Source organism: Orussus abietinus, unplaced genomic scaffold, assembly GCF_000612105.2.
Source record: "Orussus abietinus isolate OABI.00-Male unplaced genomic scaffold, Oabi_2.0 scaffold27, whole genome shotgun sequence".
NCBI classification, from domain to species: Eukaryota; Metazoa; Arthropoda; class Insecta; order Hymenoptera; family Orussidae; genus Orussus; species Orussus abietinus.
The window spans coordinates 33877-52249 of record NW_019394254.1 but is presented as its reverse complement, the minus strand read 5'-3'; the positions used below and the strand labels follow the sequence as shown (position 1 = coordinate 52249).

General features: G+C 59.5%; 1 protein-coding gene across 1 annotated transcript in view; it reads left to right on the top strand.

Annotated features, from left to right (window-relative positions):
- The first annotated feature begins 11600 nt into the window (after window positions 1–11600).
- The window catches only part of LOC105694848 (contactin-5), a 39872-nt gene continuing 33099 nt past the window's right edge, over window positions 11601–18373 (top strand). The window contains exon 1 of the mRNA XM_012415929.2: window positions 11601–11778. Within this exon, the coding sequence (XP_012271352.1) occupies window positions 11751–11778 (28 nt within the window). The 5' untranslated portion in view covers window positions 11601–11750. The remainder of the gene's footprint in view (window positions 11779–18373) is intronic.

Below are 18373 nucleotides of genomic sequence, written 5' to 3'. Positions count from 1 at the left end.
ACGTTTCATCGCTTTCTCGGAAAGGGGATCAAAAGAGAAATTTCGAGCGGAGTCCATTCCGAACTGACGCGCGTACGAGTAATTGCGTCTGGTTGGGCGGTATTTTCGTTCCCCCTCTCCCCGGAAATATTTTCCTAGGCAACGGGGGAATGCCTGGCCAAAAAAGTTTTTAACGATGCGACAACACTCGGACTATCCCCGTTTTGCCCGATTCGCCTCAAAGTTTCGGGCGGTAAAAAAGTGGGGAAAGAAGGGACGAGAAAGCCGGAAAATGAAGAGGGGCTGGGAATGGGGCGGACGGTGGAAGGGCGAATCGCTGAAAGCATTCGAGCGGACCGGAAGGGACGTCTTTCCTGCGACTTATTTCCGCCGGGCGGATCCGAGGCCGGTCGGGGAGGAATCTTTAATACCGAAGCTATGCGTCGCCCTGTTGGATTTTGCATTTATGAATTATCGCATTTCCGGAGCGAATTCTTTGCGCGGTTCTCGCGAGCTACCTCCGTCTGCCGATTCTCGTCTCGTGGGTTAATTCCAAGTTCGATTTTGCAAGTAGAAATAAAAGAAACCGACGCTACCCGCAACGTACATGCTCCCCTGTAAGAAAAAAAATGAGCGCCGTCGTAAAAGCGAGAACGGGTGAAGTCAGCCCGGAGTTACGTTAAAGGACTCGGATCGGCCTCTTCGAAGGTGTTTTACGTTTATCGTCCTCGCGAGGGGTCGGAAGGGGACGAGGGGATCCGAAACGACGTCCCAAGAGGAAAAGCTTTCTTGGCTGCCACCCCCGAGGCGTCGCCAAGAAGAGGGTCGACGCGCGCGGTGCGACGCCTCTCGATCGGGCCCGCTTCGGGCGAGAGGGAGCGAGACCGACCCGGACCGGGTAATTGGCCGAGACGAATCTCGTCCCGTAAAACCGTGTCACCGGGCCACCTCGTTCCGACGTCGATCCTAATCTCTCGGAAGGGGCGCTCGCGCCTCGACGGCGTGCCGCCTTCCTCCCCCCTTCGCGGATCGAAGGGGGGATTTTTCACTCCACCCCTGGACGAAACGATGGAAGGAAAACCTCCTCGACGACGATTGCCGAATCGATCGTGCCCCCGAGAGGGCCGGGTCGGCCTCCCTCGACAGAGGCGAGAGAGTCCCAAGACCGACCACAAATCAAAAGCTCCGTAACGCGCGGCTCGGCCCATTAATTTCAATTTCCGCGGCGACGTTATCGCGGAATCCAACGACGTCTGAAACTTACAGCCGCGGTCGCGACTCCGCGTAGAGGGGAGGGTCGTAACCCGCGACTCGTCTCCTCGCCGCCCCCGCCCTCCGTTATCCGGGGGTCGCGTCCGAGGGTTCGGATAACACTCGTCCCTTCTCGGCGTTTTAACCACCCCTCGTGGGTTCGGGCTCCTCGGCGAAGAGACCGTTTCTCGTTGGCGAGCCTCCGACGCCCCGCCGAGCTCCGGAGGTACGCTCGCGGCCCAATCTCCGGGCAAATTGAATTTTTTCTGGAGATCAAAGAGCCCGACGGCGGAGATGGGAAGCGGCGGATTCGCGACCTCCGTCCCCGGGCCAGCCACCCCGCCGCCCCGGAAACCCAACCCCTGGTGGACCCCGGCATCCGTCGATGCCTTTTCGGCATCTTCGGCATCCTCTCCGGCATCCCCGGAGAACGCGCGACGCCTCCGCTCCGGCTAAATCGAATTCCGTCGACGCCGGCTTCTCGCGCCGATCCGGAAGCACGGCGGGCTAACGAAGAGACGCGACAAAAAATGGCCGCGAAGAGATTCGAAAGGTACGGCGGGGCGCGCGATCGACGTTCCCCCAAATTGGCCCGTCGCGTACCTCGAGCCCGGCCCGACCCGGACACCTGCCAAGAGCCAGGGATCGCGCGAGGAGCGCCGCGACGCCCAGAAATTCCGGCCCCTTCCGTCGCGGTCGCGTCGCCTGCCAAGCGCAGCGGGGTATCGGGTAATTCCCCGCCGAGGCGCCGCAGTTTCTGGATTATTATCGGGACTCGGGGAGAAACTCCTCCAGCGATCGGATCTCGAAGCGAAGGCCGTGCCCCCGGAAAGGTCGATCCGGGCCGACCGAAAGCGCGAAACTCGGGGTCGGAGGAAACCGGAGGAAACCGGAGGAAACCGGAGGAAACGAAAGAGAGGGCGAAGCGGAGGTGGTAATGGGAATAAAGGGACTCGCGAATCGCGCGGCGCTCTCACGGTGCTCCTCGAGTGCGTCGCGGCGCTCCTTTGGAGGCGCGTCCACCCCCGCGTATCCGGCCCTTCCGCGACGCCGGCACCGCCGCGACGCCGTGAATACCGTCTGGCGACGGAGGCCCATTGTGGACGCACCTGCGTGTGCGCTCACAAAGACCTGGACGGAGAGCCGGCTCCCATTGTCCCGGTTCCTCTCTCCCGGAGGACGATGATTTCGACCCATCGAATCGATACCATTAATTCGACCCGCGATACGCGTGCGAAACTTATCGGGTAATTTAAACTTAAGAGCGTACCTCCTGAAAACCGAGATCTCGAGATGCACCTACCTCGAGCCGAGAGATCTCGCGGATGCACCTGCGGGTAGACAAAGACCGGGAAGACCGGGAAGACCGGGAGAGGAGGCGAGAGGCTCTCGTCCTTTTTCCCCTTCCTCCGCGTTCGACGAGCTCTCTCGTCTCGGACGACGACGCGGGGCGAAGGAAAACCGGCGATTTGGCCGAATCGAGAATTCGTCTCCAGGCCCCAGGGGTGGGCGACCGGGAGAATCCCGGCGAACCGGTCGACCGACGGGCAATTTGCGGAAGGGGCCGAGAAACCGCCTCTGGGCCCGACGTTCCCATTAATTGCCGGGAAGAGGGTCCGGACCCTTCCAGGGACGAAGGGACCCGATCCGCGCCCCGGCGTCCGCCAGGTGCGGACGTCTCGATCGGATCGGAACATTTTCCGCTTCCGGGGTGTTCGCGCCCAATTTCTGCGAATCCTGAACCGCTAAAGCCCCTTTGACCCGAATCGATTCGACGCGTTTGGGATTGATTTTGCGGAGGCTACCCATGGTCGCGTCCCGCATTACTTTCGGCTCTCGTTTCGCGTCCGACCGGCGCACGTAGGACGGAAATAAAATGATTAAAAATTATCAAGCCGTGCTCGAAATACATTTGGATTAACAAACGGCCCCGGAATAAGGACACGTTCGATACAAGTACGCGCTTTAATTCCCCTGCTGGCCTGGCGGTGACGTTAAATTTTAAAAACCACTTGGACCCCTTTACCTCGACCGCGGTTCTTCGCGACGGATGGAGCGGTCCGTGACCCGATTTCGCCAAACTCGGGAAATTAAACGTTACAATTGTCAAATCTGTTTCCGACGCGAGGGCGACGGGTCCTCTCCGCGAAGCCATCGATTTCTCTCGAAAGAGCGTTTTTGGAAACGACCGTTTAAATTATATTTACGGCCGCTGCCGTAATAAATCTTATCGTTATTGCGATGAATTTTTCACGATCGAATCAGCCGGCCCGAGCTCGCGCGTACCCCGTATCCGTCAGAGTTTAAATACATTTTCATGCTAACTAATAAATATGATTTAAGCGCGAGCGCCGACCCGGCCGGCGAGGAGGACAAATTGAAAAATCGAAACTGTGGCACCCGCGGCCGCGTCGTGGGTTTCCTCGCGAAAAATAAGTTGGCAAATCAAAACGGCCATAACTTTGGGACGGGGCAAGGGCGTAATCGAATCTTACGCCGGACTACCGTCAAAAGAAATTACCCGATTTCTCGTACTCGGGGAGAGTTTCGGCAGACTGGGAACGGTCTAACCCTGGCCGGGCGTTATCGGGAAATTGGGCGGAGAATTACCCCGGGTACCCGAAGGGCTAGCGGGCCCTCCGAAAATGGCGAATTACCTGGGAGAAATTGCGAGCGTTCGCGTTCGCGAGACAAAATGCGCATTTCGGGGCCCCGTAACTCGGTTCGGCTCGGTTCTATAAAGCGCGCCGCGGTTAACAAAGTTGTTTTCATATCGCTTAATCGCGGCTCCGCTCGTCTCGGTGCTTTTAGGCGTGGCGTAGCGGCAGGTCGATTGAAATTGTTGATTAAAACAACGGCTTCCCGTATAATCGAGGGCCCTTTCCCTCCCCTCGAGCGGACCTACCCCCACCCTTGGAATCGCCTTCTCCCCCTTCCGCGCCCTAGCGCGCGTCCACCGTTCGCTTCGTGAAGTCGCTCGCTCGCGCTACGGCTTCGCGTCGAGCGGCCGGATGCCGCGTTTTTGGCTCGTTTAGAGTTCACTCGTTGGCTTAACTCGATAGCGGCGAATAGCGAGGCGTTCTCACGGCTCGCTAATCGCGCGGACGGAGGCGAAAGAGCCTGGAAAGCCGGTCCGCGAGTTGCCCCTTGCCGGATCCCGATCAAGGGATTCAACGCGGCACTGGAAAAGCGAGCCGAAGCTCAGAAATCACGAGCGGTTCCGCTCCGAACCGACGCGTTTATTTATCTTGCCGCGCCGCTACATCTTGCGCTAGAAACTAAAACTTGGGGTCCATTACTCTCCTCCGCCTCGCCACCGGGAAGAAAACCGCGGATATTATCCTGGACGCATTTTCTACCACGGGGAATCCCCTAAATTTCCGACTCTGGCTCCGATATTTATTTTTCTTAGCGCGAAGAAAAAACATTTGCCCGGCTTGTTTAACGTAGGAGTTACGACGGGGGCGCCGGTAGGAAGTTTCGGCCCCGACGACGAGCCGCCTCGTAACCTCGAAGGCATCCCGAAGGCTCCTCGTAAATCCCGAGGGACGTCGGTCGAGTTAACGCGGCTCGGCTATATATAAAATCGTCCCGTAAAGCGTAAACTCCGACTCGAGACGAAAAGGGGCGTCGCGACGGCAGCCGGAAGTCGGGCCCCGTGGGTCCGCGTCGCGGGGATCCGCATCTGGCCGCCGTCTGCGCGGCCCTTCCGTGCGTGCCGGAAACGGGCCGCCGAAGCCCTGCCCGGGCCCGAGAAAATTGAATACGACCCGACTCCGACGAGGAACGATTATCCCGTCGGGAAACCCGATAGCTGGGCAGGCACGTGGCGAGAAGAATTTTCGAAGGAGCGCAAGGACATTTTTATCCTACTTTAGATCGCAGGGGCTACGCGGCCGTTCGTCCGTAGACCCGAATTAAAGGTGGAGATTCTCCACCGTTGCTCGACCCCCTTCGGTGTTCGGCTCCGAGCCCGAGGGCGGAGTCGTGATTTAAACGAGTAGACGAGATCCTGACCTCGACGTTTGCGGACCGTTTGGGAGGAGGGCTCGCAATTAGCCGTCTCGCGCGTCTCGACGCCCGGCGCCTCCGGCCGCCCTCGAGTCCGCCAACGCTGCGCGGACGCGACCCAGGACGGGCCTCCGTCGGGTCGCAAAGAGGGGTCTCCAGGAGAGCGCGAGGGCGACCGCGACATCGATCCCCGCCGGGACGCGTAAACTCTTCCCGACGTCTTCTCGCTCCGACGGTCACGTCGATTTCCGGGCGGACGGATCGCCGCTGCACCGCAAACCGCAGCGCGGAAAACGCGATCGCGAGCGCCGCGACGGGGAAGTCGTCCGAACGGTTGCTCCGGTTGTCGAGAACTTCCCTCGTAGGCCCGTCGACGACTCCGGCAACGAAATCTGCACGGCTACCGGCAGAGTTAACGTCGGGACGTAATTTCCGCGCCGCGGAAAACGCGGCGGGGGAAGCGAGAGTCGATTTCGCTCAAAGAGTCCGCTTTAACCTCGAAATCCCCGGAAAGCCGCGCCTGGATTCGATCGTGCCCTCGGCAGTCGGGAGTCAGCGAAATCGAACGACCGGAGCCGCCGTTCACGGGATATCGCGGTTATAATTCCGTATTACGCGGTGCCCGGGCCGGCACTCAAGGAAATCACCGCCTGTAACTTTAATTCCCCGATTATCCCGCATTGCCCTGTTAGAGGATATTGCCCGGGTGCGCGGTCGGGGACCGACCCCCTAAAGAAGGAACGTCCCTCCGCTCGCCGACGGGAGAGAAGGGAGTCCGGTTTCGAGTCCTCGCGGTAAGTTACGGAATTAAACCTAGGAGAGCTCCCCCTGGTGACCGGGGCCGACCCAAAAGTCGAAGGAACCGAGGCGGTCGGCGGCGTCCCGAAAAAGAAGCGGAGGCGCCTCTGGGACTCGTCGGGGCTCGGCCCGAATGCCAGACGGCTCCGCGAGCAGACGCGAGGCGGGCGCGAAACATCTGGCCGGCCTGCGGCGGAGTCTGCGAAGCTCCCCTCCGCCGCTCTCCTCTCCGCCTCGACGTCGCCGGGGTCGAGTTCTACCCGTGCCGCGAGGAATCGGAAAGGTTCGGCACGATTCGGCGACCGACGGAGGACGCACCTCGGCCGCGAGTCGCGATCCACGGGCTTTCGGGCCGCTTTTTAACGTTCGAAAGAATTTTTCCGAGGGAGAGAATCGAATCGAGAGATCGCCTCGCGGTCCGGTTTCCGAGTGGCCGGGTCGGCTCGGGGAGGGCGAGCTCCGAGTCAAGATGCGGCCCTCGACCGCGGGCGGGGGGATTGCGGGGGGATTTTCTCTTTCACCGGCAAGGAGTACCTTCGCAAATTGTAGCCGCGCTTTCGGGACGAGATGCCCGCTGTTCGCGGAAAGGAGCACGCGGCCCCTCGTTCCCCGAGCACGTTGCGGGCGGACCGAGAGGCGCGAGACGACGGCGTCATTTGCGGAAAAATAAAACCTGGATGCTCCAGCGGCAGAGCGACGAAAGATTAATCGTCCGTGTCGGGAGGATCGCGAGACCGCTCCGCTCCGCCCCGAACGCAAGGGACGTTTTCGTAAAGACGGAATCCGAGCCATCTCGACTTTCCCTCGAATCGGATTTGATCGCACCGCGTTTTAACGTCAGAGATCCGCTCGACGGCAAACGGCGCGTCGACACGGGTTAAGCCAACGAGAAGAGGCCTTACGACGTACACCGAAGACCCACGGGAAAGATGGTCGGCACCTCGAGTGGCCGCGTTTCCGCCGCTGAGCGCGCGATCCCGTCGTCGTTGCACTTTTCTCGCTTGCCGGTGCATTTCGAAGGCGACGAACCGACCTGCGCTTCTCCGCCGGGCGGAATCCGCCCGATGCGTTAATCGAACGAAACCCACCCGGCGGGGAAAAAGGGAAAAAAGTCGCGTCTCTCCGCGAGAAAAATCGCTGGCACGGGGCCGAATCCGTCGGGATTCGTCCGAACGATGCGATTGTCGTCGATCGATCCGAGGATCCTCTCCTCGGCACGGAAAAGGAGAAAAAGGGACGGATTCCGACGAGACGGGTTCTCCTCGGCGGCGCGGCGGGAAAAGGTGAGATAAAAGTAGCGGAGGGCTCGTCCCCGCGGGGGAAATCGAACCGACCAGGGAAGAGGGCGAAGAGGAGGAAGAGGTCCGGCACGTTCCGCCCGAAACCACGCTCGCTCCTAACGAAAGGCAAACTCTCGGCGGAGAACACGAGGGCAAACACTCCGCGCTCGCACGGTTTGTCTCGCGGCGGAAAATTCATTTTCCCGGCCGAGTGCCCCCGCGGGGCCACCCTCGAGCCCTCGGCCGAGAAGCCGCGGCCCAGCCCGCGGGACCTTCGGGGTCGATCGAGTTCCGCGTCGAGAGACGTTCGGGGACGCTCCCGGATCCGTGGCTCCGGCGAATGATGTATGCGTTGCGCATCGCGCGGCAGGGCATTATACGGCGGGGGTCAAAGGGCGATCAAAGGGAGGCAGCGTTCCGCCATGGTGAGCTCCTCCGCTCCGAGACGCCCGAGAGCTTTGCAACGGGGGTAATCCACCCGAGAGGGAAATCTTCAAGGAAACGGCTCCTTTTGCGTCGACCGGGAATTCCGATGTCGCGATCGCTCCTCGCGGGCGGAACGGATTCCTTGTCGTTCCACGTCGGATTTGGGAAACTAACGTAATTAATTCCGTACGTTGATAACGCGACCCTTGATCGCAAAGTTTCCGCGGAATGGCGGGGCTCCACAATAAATTGATCCGTGAGTTTACCCGACTGCGACCCCGCCTGAATTTCCGTCACGTGGGACCTGGCGGTGCACCGCGTTGACGAAGTTCGATCCCACGGCGGAGCGCACAGGGCCACTCTCGGGTCCCGATATAACGCTATCCCGGATTAAGGACGGTCCCGCGAACCCTATGCTCCGGGAAATACCGTTTAATTAAAAGCGACTCTCACCAAGGAGTCTCGATTTCTCGAAAGGGTACCCCGCAAACGCGTCCGATTGGATCTTCGACGTCGTCCGTGCCGGTCTCACGGATGGAATCGCTCCGGTGAATTCCGTTGAATCGAGGGCGCGTTTACGTACGCAAACGAAATTATAAAGGAGGATTCTCTTCCCGAATGAGAGACAAATTGGGAAAGCCCTCTCTCTCTCCCCGCCCTTTCCTCAAAGGGGTAAAGCGACGGAGGGATCGCGTCTCGGACGAAGGAGGATTTTTCCCTCCTTCGCCGCGTTAAATGGGAGTCGAGGGGAGACCGGCGACCACGACGATGACGAATCTCGAGAGTGCTCTCGTACGCATTCCTCGGCCAGAATTTACGTTCCTTCGACTCGACCCTCTCGTAGCCGCGAGAGCACGTATCTTCGGGTGCCAATGGATTTATCGGGCGAGCAGCCCATCGGCGTAACTTTAAGGGCGAGACGTAGGAACGCGAAGTACGTTCCTGGGCGAGACGCGTTTCCGCCTGGAACGGTGAGAAGGAAAATATTCCCGCACGAGAGAAAAAAAAAAATTCTTCCGGTAGATTCGGCTGGACTGTCGATTCGCGCGTTAGTATATCCAGCGTATTATATCGCGTGCGTGGCGGTCGCGATGCCGCGTTACGACCTACGTTTAGTACGGTCCGGATGGACGGTTGGAACGGGAATAGCGGATGATCGTTCCCACCCAATCCGGTATCTTAATCTCGACGACGACTTCCGAGCGAGAGATTCACCCGTGGCGCCCTTCGGGGTATCACCGTTCGATAGAGGGGTCCTCCATCCCAGCGGAGAGACCGAGTTATAAGGAGGATTACGAGATTGCCGTGGGGATTACGGGGATGGCCCACGGTACGTCCAATCTCGAGGATAAACACTCCTTGACGTTCTTGCCGGTGGTCGCGCCTTCTCCGCGTCCCCGCCACCCCCGCCGCTCCCGTTTCTTTACGAGAAGGGGACCCCCGCATTCCCCCGAGAGAGAATATAAAAAATTTCATCACAAAAACCCGATCCACCCCTCGAGGGACCGTTTTCGGGACATGGAATCGAATTCCGCGAGATATCGAACGGGGATCTTAAACGCCACCTCCGGGTGCCGTCCAACTGTCGTCTCGTCCCGCAAAGAAGCTCCCGGCATAACGGTCGGCTCCGAAGGTATCCTTCGACCACTTTTTCGCTCCTCGGCACCTACTCCGAGATCCGATTCCGCGTCCCGGTTACGCCGCGGTGGAAAAGCGGCGCCGCCGGGGGCGTTCCAGAGGAACCGGACTCGATAATTTGATCGCGTTTCTTTACGAGTTTATACCCGGCGAATTCATTAGGAAAGTTTCCCCCGAGGGGCGGCGGGCACGCATCCGCGAGTCCTGCGAGTCTCTGGCGGGGATTTAAAACTCGCTGCTTAAATTGCAGTTTCCTTAGCAGCCCTCGCGGGGGCGGCCGCGGCGCAAAGAGAGAAACGAAGCGGGCCGACCCGAGAGGGCACTCGTAAGTTGCCGCTCCGCCGGCCGGGCGTAGCCCCACCTCCCCCCGCCTAACGTAAATATAATATCTATAAATAAGGTCGGAACTAATAACCCGGCAGCCCGGCCCGCTTGCCTACGGTTACGGCTACGGTAATTGGTTTACTTATACCGCCCTATCTGGCTCGGTACTCCTTTCTTACCCGGCCGGATCTCGCCGCCATGGCGGAATATCGCGGAATATCGCGGAATATCGCGGAAAAATATCGGGAAAACCTGGGGCGAAAAGGGTGATTCCGGCGACGAGTCTCGCTCCGGCTCTTATTAAGCGCCAAATTGACCCTAGACCGGTGGTCCGGACCCCGGGAACCCCGTCGGAGCGAAAAAGTTGATATCGTCGCCGTTGTCGATACCGCGGCGGTCTTGCCGGAGACGGAGTCTTCGAGCTCGGACGCGCGGAGCACGGGAATCGACTACGGCGCTCCTTTTCGACGTAAACGCGAAATCACGAGGGGAGGAGAGTGTCTTAACGTTTTTATCGCGCGATCGTCGAGAACGGTCCCTAATTTCCGCGGCGTCCATTTCTGCAAAGTTCCCCGAGGTCGAGGCGGGGAACGGGGGCGCGATTTAGCCAACTCCTGGCAGGGTCATTTGATATCGGCCAAGACCCTGAGGATTTCCAGGCGGAACGACCTCGGGGCGCCACATGCTTCGAATCGAGGCGTTTCTCCGGTGTCGAGCACGTTCTCGGAATCCACTTTGTAGTCGGGGACTTCGATTTTCCTCCGGGACCGGACGAGCGTTAAATGCGTTAGACGGGAACGAAGCAAATTTTTCTTGGGACGATACCGACGACCGATTTTTTACCGCGGACTGGACTTTTCTCAAGGTGTGCGGCGAGTCGACCGATTTAACGCCCGACGCTAGCTCGAGGAACGCCCGGGAAGTAATCGCAGAGCCAAAAAAAAGTATTGCGACGTGAACGGGATTCCTGGACCGGGCTCCAGCCGCCGAGGCTCCGAAGATCTGCGACGACCTCCGGCCGCCACGTGTTCCTCGGCGATCCTCCACTCCCGAATCGAGCCAACGCGGCGAATCCCGAATGTCGTTAGGGGTCGGACCATCTGGATCCAAAATCTCCTTCGACCGAATACGGCGTCCTCTCCGGGACACTGACCGCGACCTCGAGACCTTTCGAGTTTTGCGCTTCTCGAATTACTCCCCGAATCGCCGCGCTCCCGCTTCTCGGAACCATCGGGATCTGCCTACGACCGCCGGGAGGGTCCGCCCCCTCTCTCCCGCTTCGCGAGACGGTCGGCCGAAGTCCTGGTCCGCGTCGGCTTCGAGGGCGAGATTCCCAAGAAAACCCGACCCGGGGAAGGGGGACGGGCCGACAAAGGGATCGCGGAGGGGCGGCCGCCGCGTTTATTTGCGCTCGGGGTCTCTCGGGACAACGGAAAAACTTACGTAACGCTCGAGTGCCGGCTCTTTCTCCTCCTCCTCCTCCTCTTGCTCCCGCTTTCTCTTAATTGAGCGGTTCCACGCTGAAACGAGGGCCTTTGTCGGCAGGGATGTTTACAATAAGCCGGGCAACGGAGAGACGCGAGGTCGTCCGAGGACGTTCCTCGAACGAGCCGAAGGCAGGAATGCCTTGTTTTGATTTTTCAGACCTCCGACCGACCTCGCGCGAGACGGTGGCAAAGGCGGAGTAAATTGTTCGTTTAATTCTTTTCATTATCTTCGCTTGAAAGTCGTTTTGGATACGTCGTTAGGAAGTTATTCGGGATCTAATAAACGGGAGGAGCGAGTTTATTCGTGCCCTTGTCGGAGAGAAAATGCACCAAGTGCCGGATCTCGCGTTCGGGCGACTTTCGTTGAAAATGTGCTTCGACGACCCGGGCGTTTCCCGAAGCGATTCGTGACGTCAACGATTGCGGTGCTCGATGACATTGCTCGCGATTTCGTCGCCTTCGCGTCCTTCCTCTCGACCGAGCGAGAAAGGAATCGACGAACGGGCGAGCAACGAGCCAGTGCCGAGAGAATCGACCACCGAGTGGACGGAGCCAAATGGGCGTTAACGAGGCGTTTGCTCGAGGTAAATCGGTAGGGAGATTTAATCCTTCTTTCGGATATCGCTCGGATGCGATCTCCTGGGACAAAGAAAGGGAGACTCGGGTAAATTGGACCGCGAAAGGATTCCCGTAATGGCCACCCGGTGACCCCGTTAACGCGGTCTTAACTGCCGATTGATGCGTCCGCCAGCCATTAGTTTCTCCCGAAGCGTCGACCTCGTTTCGGTCGCGTCTCCCGCGGTATTTGGTAATCGGTGGTGGCGCAACTTTTCAAGTTTTCGAAACGACCGTGACCGCCCCGTTTAATTACCGCGACCGCGGCCGTACGGGAACGAGCTCGCGATGCGAATCGGACTTCGTTGCAAATCCTTCGACTTGCTTTGCCGCAAACTTTGGCCGTGCCGCGACGTCTGCACTCGCTGTAGCCATTGACGCCCTCGGACGGTCATATTTTACCGCGGCCTTTTCACGCGGCGCGCTCGTCCAAACTTCCTGCAACCGAAATGGCCTCCATTTTGACTGGGTCGCGCGATTTCGGAACTTTGACCATATCCCGCGTTGGAATGGCCCGGGCCACTTTTCCCCCGAGATATACAACGACGCCGAGAGCGAGCCATAGGCCAGGGCTCGGCCGCGGAGGGGCGGCGGGAAAGCCCGGGGCACCCTGGGGAGTCCTAGGGAAAGTCGACGCGTGGCGTCCCCGGGCCGACTCGGTTCCCAGCGCGAGGGTGGATCGCGGGACTCGAGGGGCGTGGGACCGCGGAGGCCGAACTTTTCGGCGGGCTCGCCGAATTACTTCTGTCGGCCGGCATTCACCTCGAGAAATATCGGCACCGTTGGCGTTGACGTCAAAGGCGTCCGCGCTTTTGCACCCCACCCACCCTCGAGTCCCCTTAGAATTCAAACTTCCCCCAGCGATTGCGAACTAATAAGTCGCCGCGACACCCCTCCGGAGGTGGTTTATTTCATTTCTTGCCCGAGAGGATCCGGATCGCCCTGGCCAACTTTCGACTCCTGGGTCCCACCCTTTCCGACGTCTCGGAGAAAACTCGGATCGAGGCATTATTTCCCAAAGAGGCCGATAAGAAGAAATAATCGCCTGGCGCGCTTTCGGTTATAAACGAGGAGCTATGCTTTAACTATGGAAGACGTGGTACCTACTTTTTTTTATCGCGCTCGAACGATGGAAGGCTTCCTTTGTAGGAGCTTTTGGGATTGCCGACGCATTCGGGAAGATGATTTATTTAATTTCTTGCCCGAGAGGACTCGAACTCCCCTCGCCATCTTATCTGCCTCAAGGGTATCCTCGACCATCTGCCCCCTCGATATCGTCATCGGCTTAAAAAAACGTTGGGGTTGACGCCCCGTTTATCGTACGTCGATAGTCCAAGCCGGAACCGTAAGGAAAATTATCGACCCTCTTCGCGGGAAGGAGTTAAGTCAAAGCGGAGAGAGGTGGGAAAACGTAAGAGTCTTCGAGAACCGAACCGAAGCAACCCTCGAGACCCGGGGATCCAGGACCCTACGGTTTCCCATGGGTTAAGCGAAGCCCCCCCCCCCCGAAAGAAGCCGAATTGAGAATCTATCGATCGGCCGGTCTGCCGACCCCGTGGCCATGGGCTAAAGTGCGATACACGGACAGTGGGGCGATACGGAAGACGATCAAGGGACGGGAACGGTCCGCGGAGACGAAGGGGAACGAATCGGGATCTCGCGCGAATCGTCCTATGCGTTCGAGTCATCTCCGAGAAAGAATTAGGTTCAAGGCCTTCGTCGTGGAACAAAAAAAAACGAAACGAACGTTAAGGAACGAGACCAAGGTTCGAAGAAAATGGAGAGAAAATGTAGCCGGAGCCTTTTTCTTTGGCGAGCACCGCTTAACCGTCGTCGAAGAGAGAATTCCGCTGAATTCAGAGCGAGGCCTGGAAATAGTCGTCGGCCGCGCGGTCGAGGCGGAGAAAGAAACGAGAACCGATCCGGTCTCTTCCGAGAGCGCCCGGACACCTCGACGTCTCGACCCGGACCTTTCCAGGTTTCGTCGAGTCCGGTGCACGCCCGGAGAAATCCGATCGAGATTCCCAGACTATGATTCCACGCGTGGAAACGACTTCGGAATCCGTATAACACCGTGTTACCCGGTAGGTCAGCTTCCCCGGCCTCTTTAACGGCAACTCTAAAAAAAACTCCTCGGTCCGGCCCCGAGGACAAGGAGCGCCCGCTTTGGGGCATCTTCTCCACTCCGTCCGCAGCCGTCTTCTACCGCGTTCGCGTTCTATGCCGTTTACTCCGGAAGGTGAAGAGGAGTCGCTTCGAGTGGAGACTACGCCACTGCGTTCGTCGTTCCGCGCAACGCGATTATACCCACGGCACGGATCCGTCACTCGGTACGAGACGGTATTTCGAGGTTACGCCACGTACGGAGTTGCCTTCTCCTCGGCGCGGAGACTCGACGCGCCGCGACGCGCCGCGACGCGACCGAGCGGGAAAGCGAGATAACGAGGCGGGACCCCACGCGCGTCCGCGCGCATATAAAGAGCCTTCGCGACCACCGTTGCCAGACGAAGGGTTTCCTTCCAACGATCGGATCAAGGGGAATGCCTCCCCGTATTTACGATTGGATTTTCAATGTCCGAAGTATCCGCCATGGCGGGGTCAGGGGACGCGTCCGCGGACGTTTCGGCATTTTTGACCCATTTTCTTTTTCGCTTCGCTAGGGGCTTTTAATAGCGCCGCAGCGTCGAGGCGGCTCTCCCTCGGAACGACGCCGGGATCGCGATAAAGGCTGAATGGCCGCGCTCTCGAGATCCGATCCCGAATGGCGGCTTGAACCACCGCGCGCGCCTCTTCTTCGCGCGAATGCCGGATATTCGCCGGGGGATTCAGGGTTTTCGACCCAGTTCGCGGAAATTTCGCTACGGTCCTCCGTTAAAAGCGCCGCGACGTCCCGATGGGTCTTCGAAGCGAGGTTCTTGCGGAAATTGCGGAGAATTCCCGCCTTGGCGTTGCGGTACCAAAATGGCGGCGGATGTAGCGCGCGGGTTTCTCCTCCGCAACCTCATTTTCGGACGCATAATTAACGCAACGGCGCGCCTCGCCGATCCAAACCGGACCAAGTCGCAAACGTCGAAAGCACGACGCACCAATTACGAAGGACATAAAGACGCGTCGATTCGTGAAAACGGCGTGTCCGCCCCTTACACCCTAATAACCGGGAGATAAAAGCCACACTCGTTAAAGAAAACGTCTCACGCATAATGGGGCGGCATAATTGCCGGAAACCCTTCACCTGCCAAACTGCGCGCAGTCCAGCCGCGTTCACCTATTTTCCGAGAACTCGACCGCGACTCCCTCGAAACGACGTCGTCGGGGAATTTGTGAAAACGGCTCGACGTCGAACTTTCCAAACGGGCCTCGAAATGACCGCTTCGCGCGACCAACGCGGAAAAGAGAGACGAGAGTCGAAACGGCTCAGGAGAGATTCGACGACTCCTCCCCCCAACCGATTCGGCTCCGGGCACCCAAGGTGCCAAACGTATTTCTCGGCGCATTCACGGCGCGGGAGCCCTTTGCCGAGTACTTGGCGGTCGACGCGGCGAGCGTTCTCTCTTCCTCGAAAATCTCAACGCGGTCTCCGGTCTCCGGTCTCCGGTCTCCGGAGAGACGCCACACTCGCCCCGACTATAATTTGTAATCTGCATTAGTTGGCAATATGGCGTCCTGCTACTAACCTACTCGTAATGCGGCTGTTCGCGTAAAGGAGAAACGAAAGCTGGTCCGCGAAAGGAGACGCGGCGCACCGTATTCGAGGTATCGACCGTCTTCGACGCCTCGAAAATCTCGGAGCGCCGAGGGGCCGCGTCGCGACGCACTCGGAGTGTGGGTGGCGGGGCCCGAGGGGGGCACGGAAGGGAAAGGCAGGCGGGGTACGCCTCGAGGTTAGGTTAGGAGAGGCAGAGCGAGGCGAGCTAACGGAGCGGTAGGAGCGGCAACCGGCTCGACTGGAAGCCAATGGCGCGGAGCGGTGGCCCCTGGTCGGCCGAGAGATCGTTTCTCCGGAATGGACGAGTCCTCCTGCCAGGTAGATATTTTCCACCGGGGAAAACGTCTCGGGGACGAAGCAGCTGCTGCGACCCTCGCGGACCCGGAACGTCAGCGGCGAGAAGTTAGAGTCGAAGAACACGGGAAACGGCGGATGCTCGGTCGGAATCGATCCCGCTCGGAACGGAAGTTTGGCTTTTCCTCGGTTTTTCCTCCACCCGGGAGTTGCCGTCGCCCCGCGAGACGCTTTTGCGAGTGGAAAACGTATCTCGAGAAATGGCCGCCGTCCGCGAGGAGACCGGAGCGACCCCGCTCGCGCCGACTACCGAAAAATGGAACGTCGATGACTCGAGCGTCCGGTTTTCGAGAATCGGTCGGGTATCCTCCGGACCGATGCCTTTCGCGTCGGGCCGAATCCACGTAACGAGTTGAAATCCGACCGAGGAGGCGACCGGGAGGCGACGCCGGAGCGCGGGGAGACAAAGACGCGACGCGACGCGAGGTGACCCGTCACCGGCGTCGCGCGGAGGTTACGCCTCGAGGGACGACTAGCGTCTCACGGTCGGCAGCATTCTACGGCCGGCCGCGAAAGCGTCGACGACGCTTTTATCCTTTTGTTGCTCGCATTGGCATAAAAATACCAAAGTAACCGCGTAACGGCATTTCTCGTGGGGCCTGCCTTCGCTCCGAGGCTCGCGTCTCCGGATCGAGCGACCGGCGCCCACGCCAATGGGCGCCCGCCTTGGTCGGGACCGGTGTGACGGGTCCGCGATGCGAGCCGCCGCCGACGCGTGCTCCGGGTGGGAGCCGATGGCTCTCCCGGTAGCCGAATCCTTCGTTGGTACCTTTAAAAAGCGGGGCCCGAACTTCCTGCCCGACCGCTCGGCTGTCCTTCGCCTAAATATAGCCGGAGTATTTACTTTTTGCGCCCGAACGATCGATTTCCCGATCGAGACACCCGGAGCAGAGGCGCCTCGAGCTTGCGCCGCGGTCACTTTTCTCGGTCGTCATCCGCGATCGACGCGACGCCGCGATCCCAGGTTCCGACCCCCTGAGCCGACCCCTGAGCCGCCCCCTGAGCCGGCCCCTGAGCCGCCCCCGCGAAAAGATGTCACGTAACGCGCAATGCGCAAATTGACCGGTCACGTATCGGCCCGATGGCGAAAACGTGTCGCGGAATAAGGAGCGCATTGGAAACGCAGGTAACGCGTCCGGTGCGTGACCGGGCACGCCTCGACTCGGAAATCGCCGTTTTCGAGCCGGGGAGACCGGACTCGAAATTCCCGGAATCAACCCCGAAACCGACGTCCTGGTCCCGCGAGTCCCGCTCGTTCTCGCTTTCTATTACTCGAAAAATGATGCACAAGGACGGTCGGCCCATCGATATGCACGCCGAGAAGCGCATCGATAACCACGTCGATAACCGCATCGATATGCGGCGCGTCGCGGCGCAAGCCCGAGGCACGCATCCCTAGGAGAGGATCGCGAGGAGAGGGATTCGGAATTTACGAGGAGAAACTCGAGATCTCGGAGGAGCGGCGCGGGGACGTGGGGGCCGAGGGGTCCCGGGAAGACACGGGTACCTCCGAGCCGGCAAAGAGGCGGCCTAATCGACAGCGAGGGGAAGGGGAAATGGCCGAGTAAGAGCAAAAATTACACGGACGAGGATTGCTCGTCACCGCCGCGCGTCAGGCGGAGCTCCCTTTGCTGTAATTCGACCAAGGCTTCGTTACTCCAGGAGCGAGAGCGCCGCGCGTTAAGGTGGCGTTGCGCGAAAATGGATTACGAGAAAGGAGCGAAAAAGGGAAATTATCGTTGAAAAATCCCTCGTAAATGAACCGCGGACAAAGGAAATTCGTGGAGCGGAGAAGAGGATCCTTTGCCGGATATCCGGAGCGTACTTGGCTCCGACGTGCACGCGGTTCCCTGTACGTACTTCCGCGTCGACCCCCTCGGCGATGCGCGGCAAAGAGGCCGCCCGATCGACCGGAGAGGAGAGTGAGGGGAGGAACCGCCGTCGCGGGACCTTCCGCTCCTCTCTCGGCTTTCCTCTTCGCTTTCGACCGGCTCGACCGAAACACGGCCAACGAGAAAGAAACGGAGCCGTCGTTCGCGCCCTGTTGAGCGTAATCGGATCCTCGGAGGCGTGTTTGCGTACGTGCGAGTAAACGCGTATGTACGTATGTATCGAATTCCAGCGATATCGACACGTTTTCGGCCATGGTATTTACATACGGCGTTACAGCCGGTCACGGATGACGGGCCGAGGCAGGAGCCAAGACCGAAGAAAAAGGGAAGAAAAAGGGCCAAAGGAAGAGGACTTCTCCTCTCGCCTGTCCGCCTGCCAGGCGTGGCGTCCTCGGTTAGGAAATACTCGGAGGTGGTGCGCCTCTTTGCCACGAGGCCGCGGATCGTTAAAAATCCCTATGGAAGCCTTCGCTATCCCGGACCCACCCTCGGGAATCGTCGGTCAAACTTCGTTTCCCCCGGATCCGGGAGCATTCGAAGCACCCCGCAGTACCCTGCGGCATCCTGCGGCATCCTGCGGCATCCGAGCCTCGCGACGTCGGTGTCGCGACG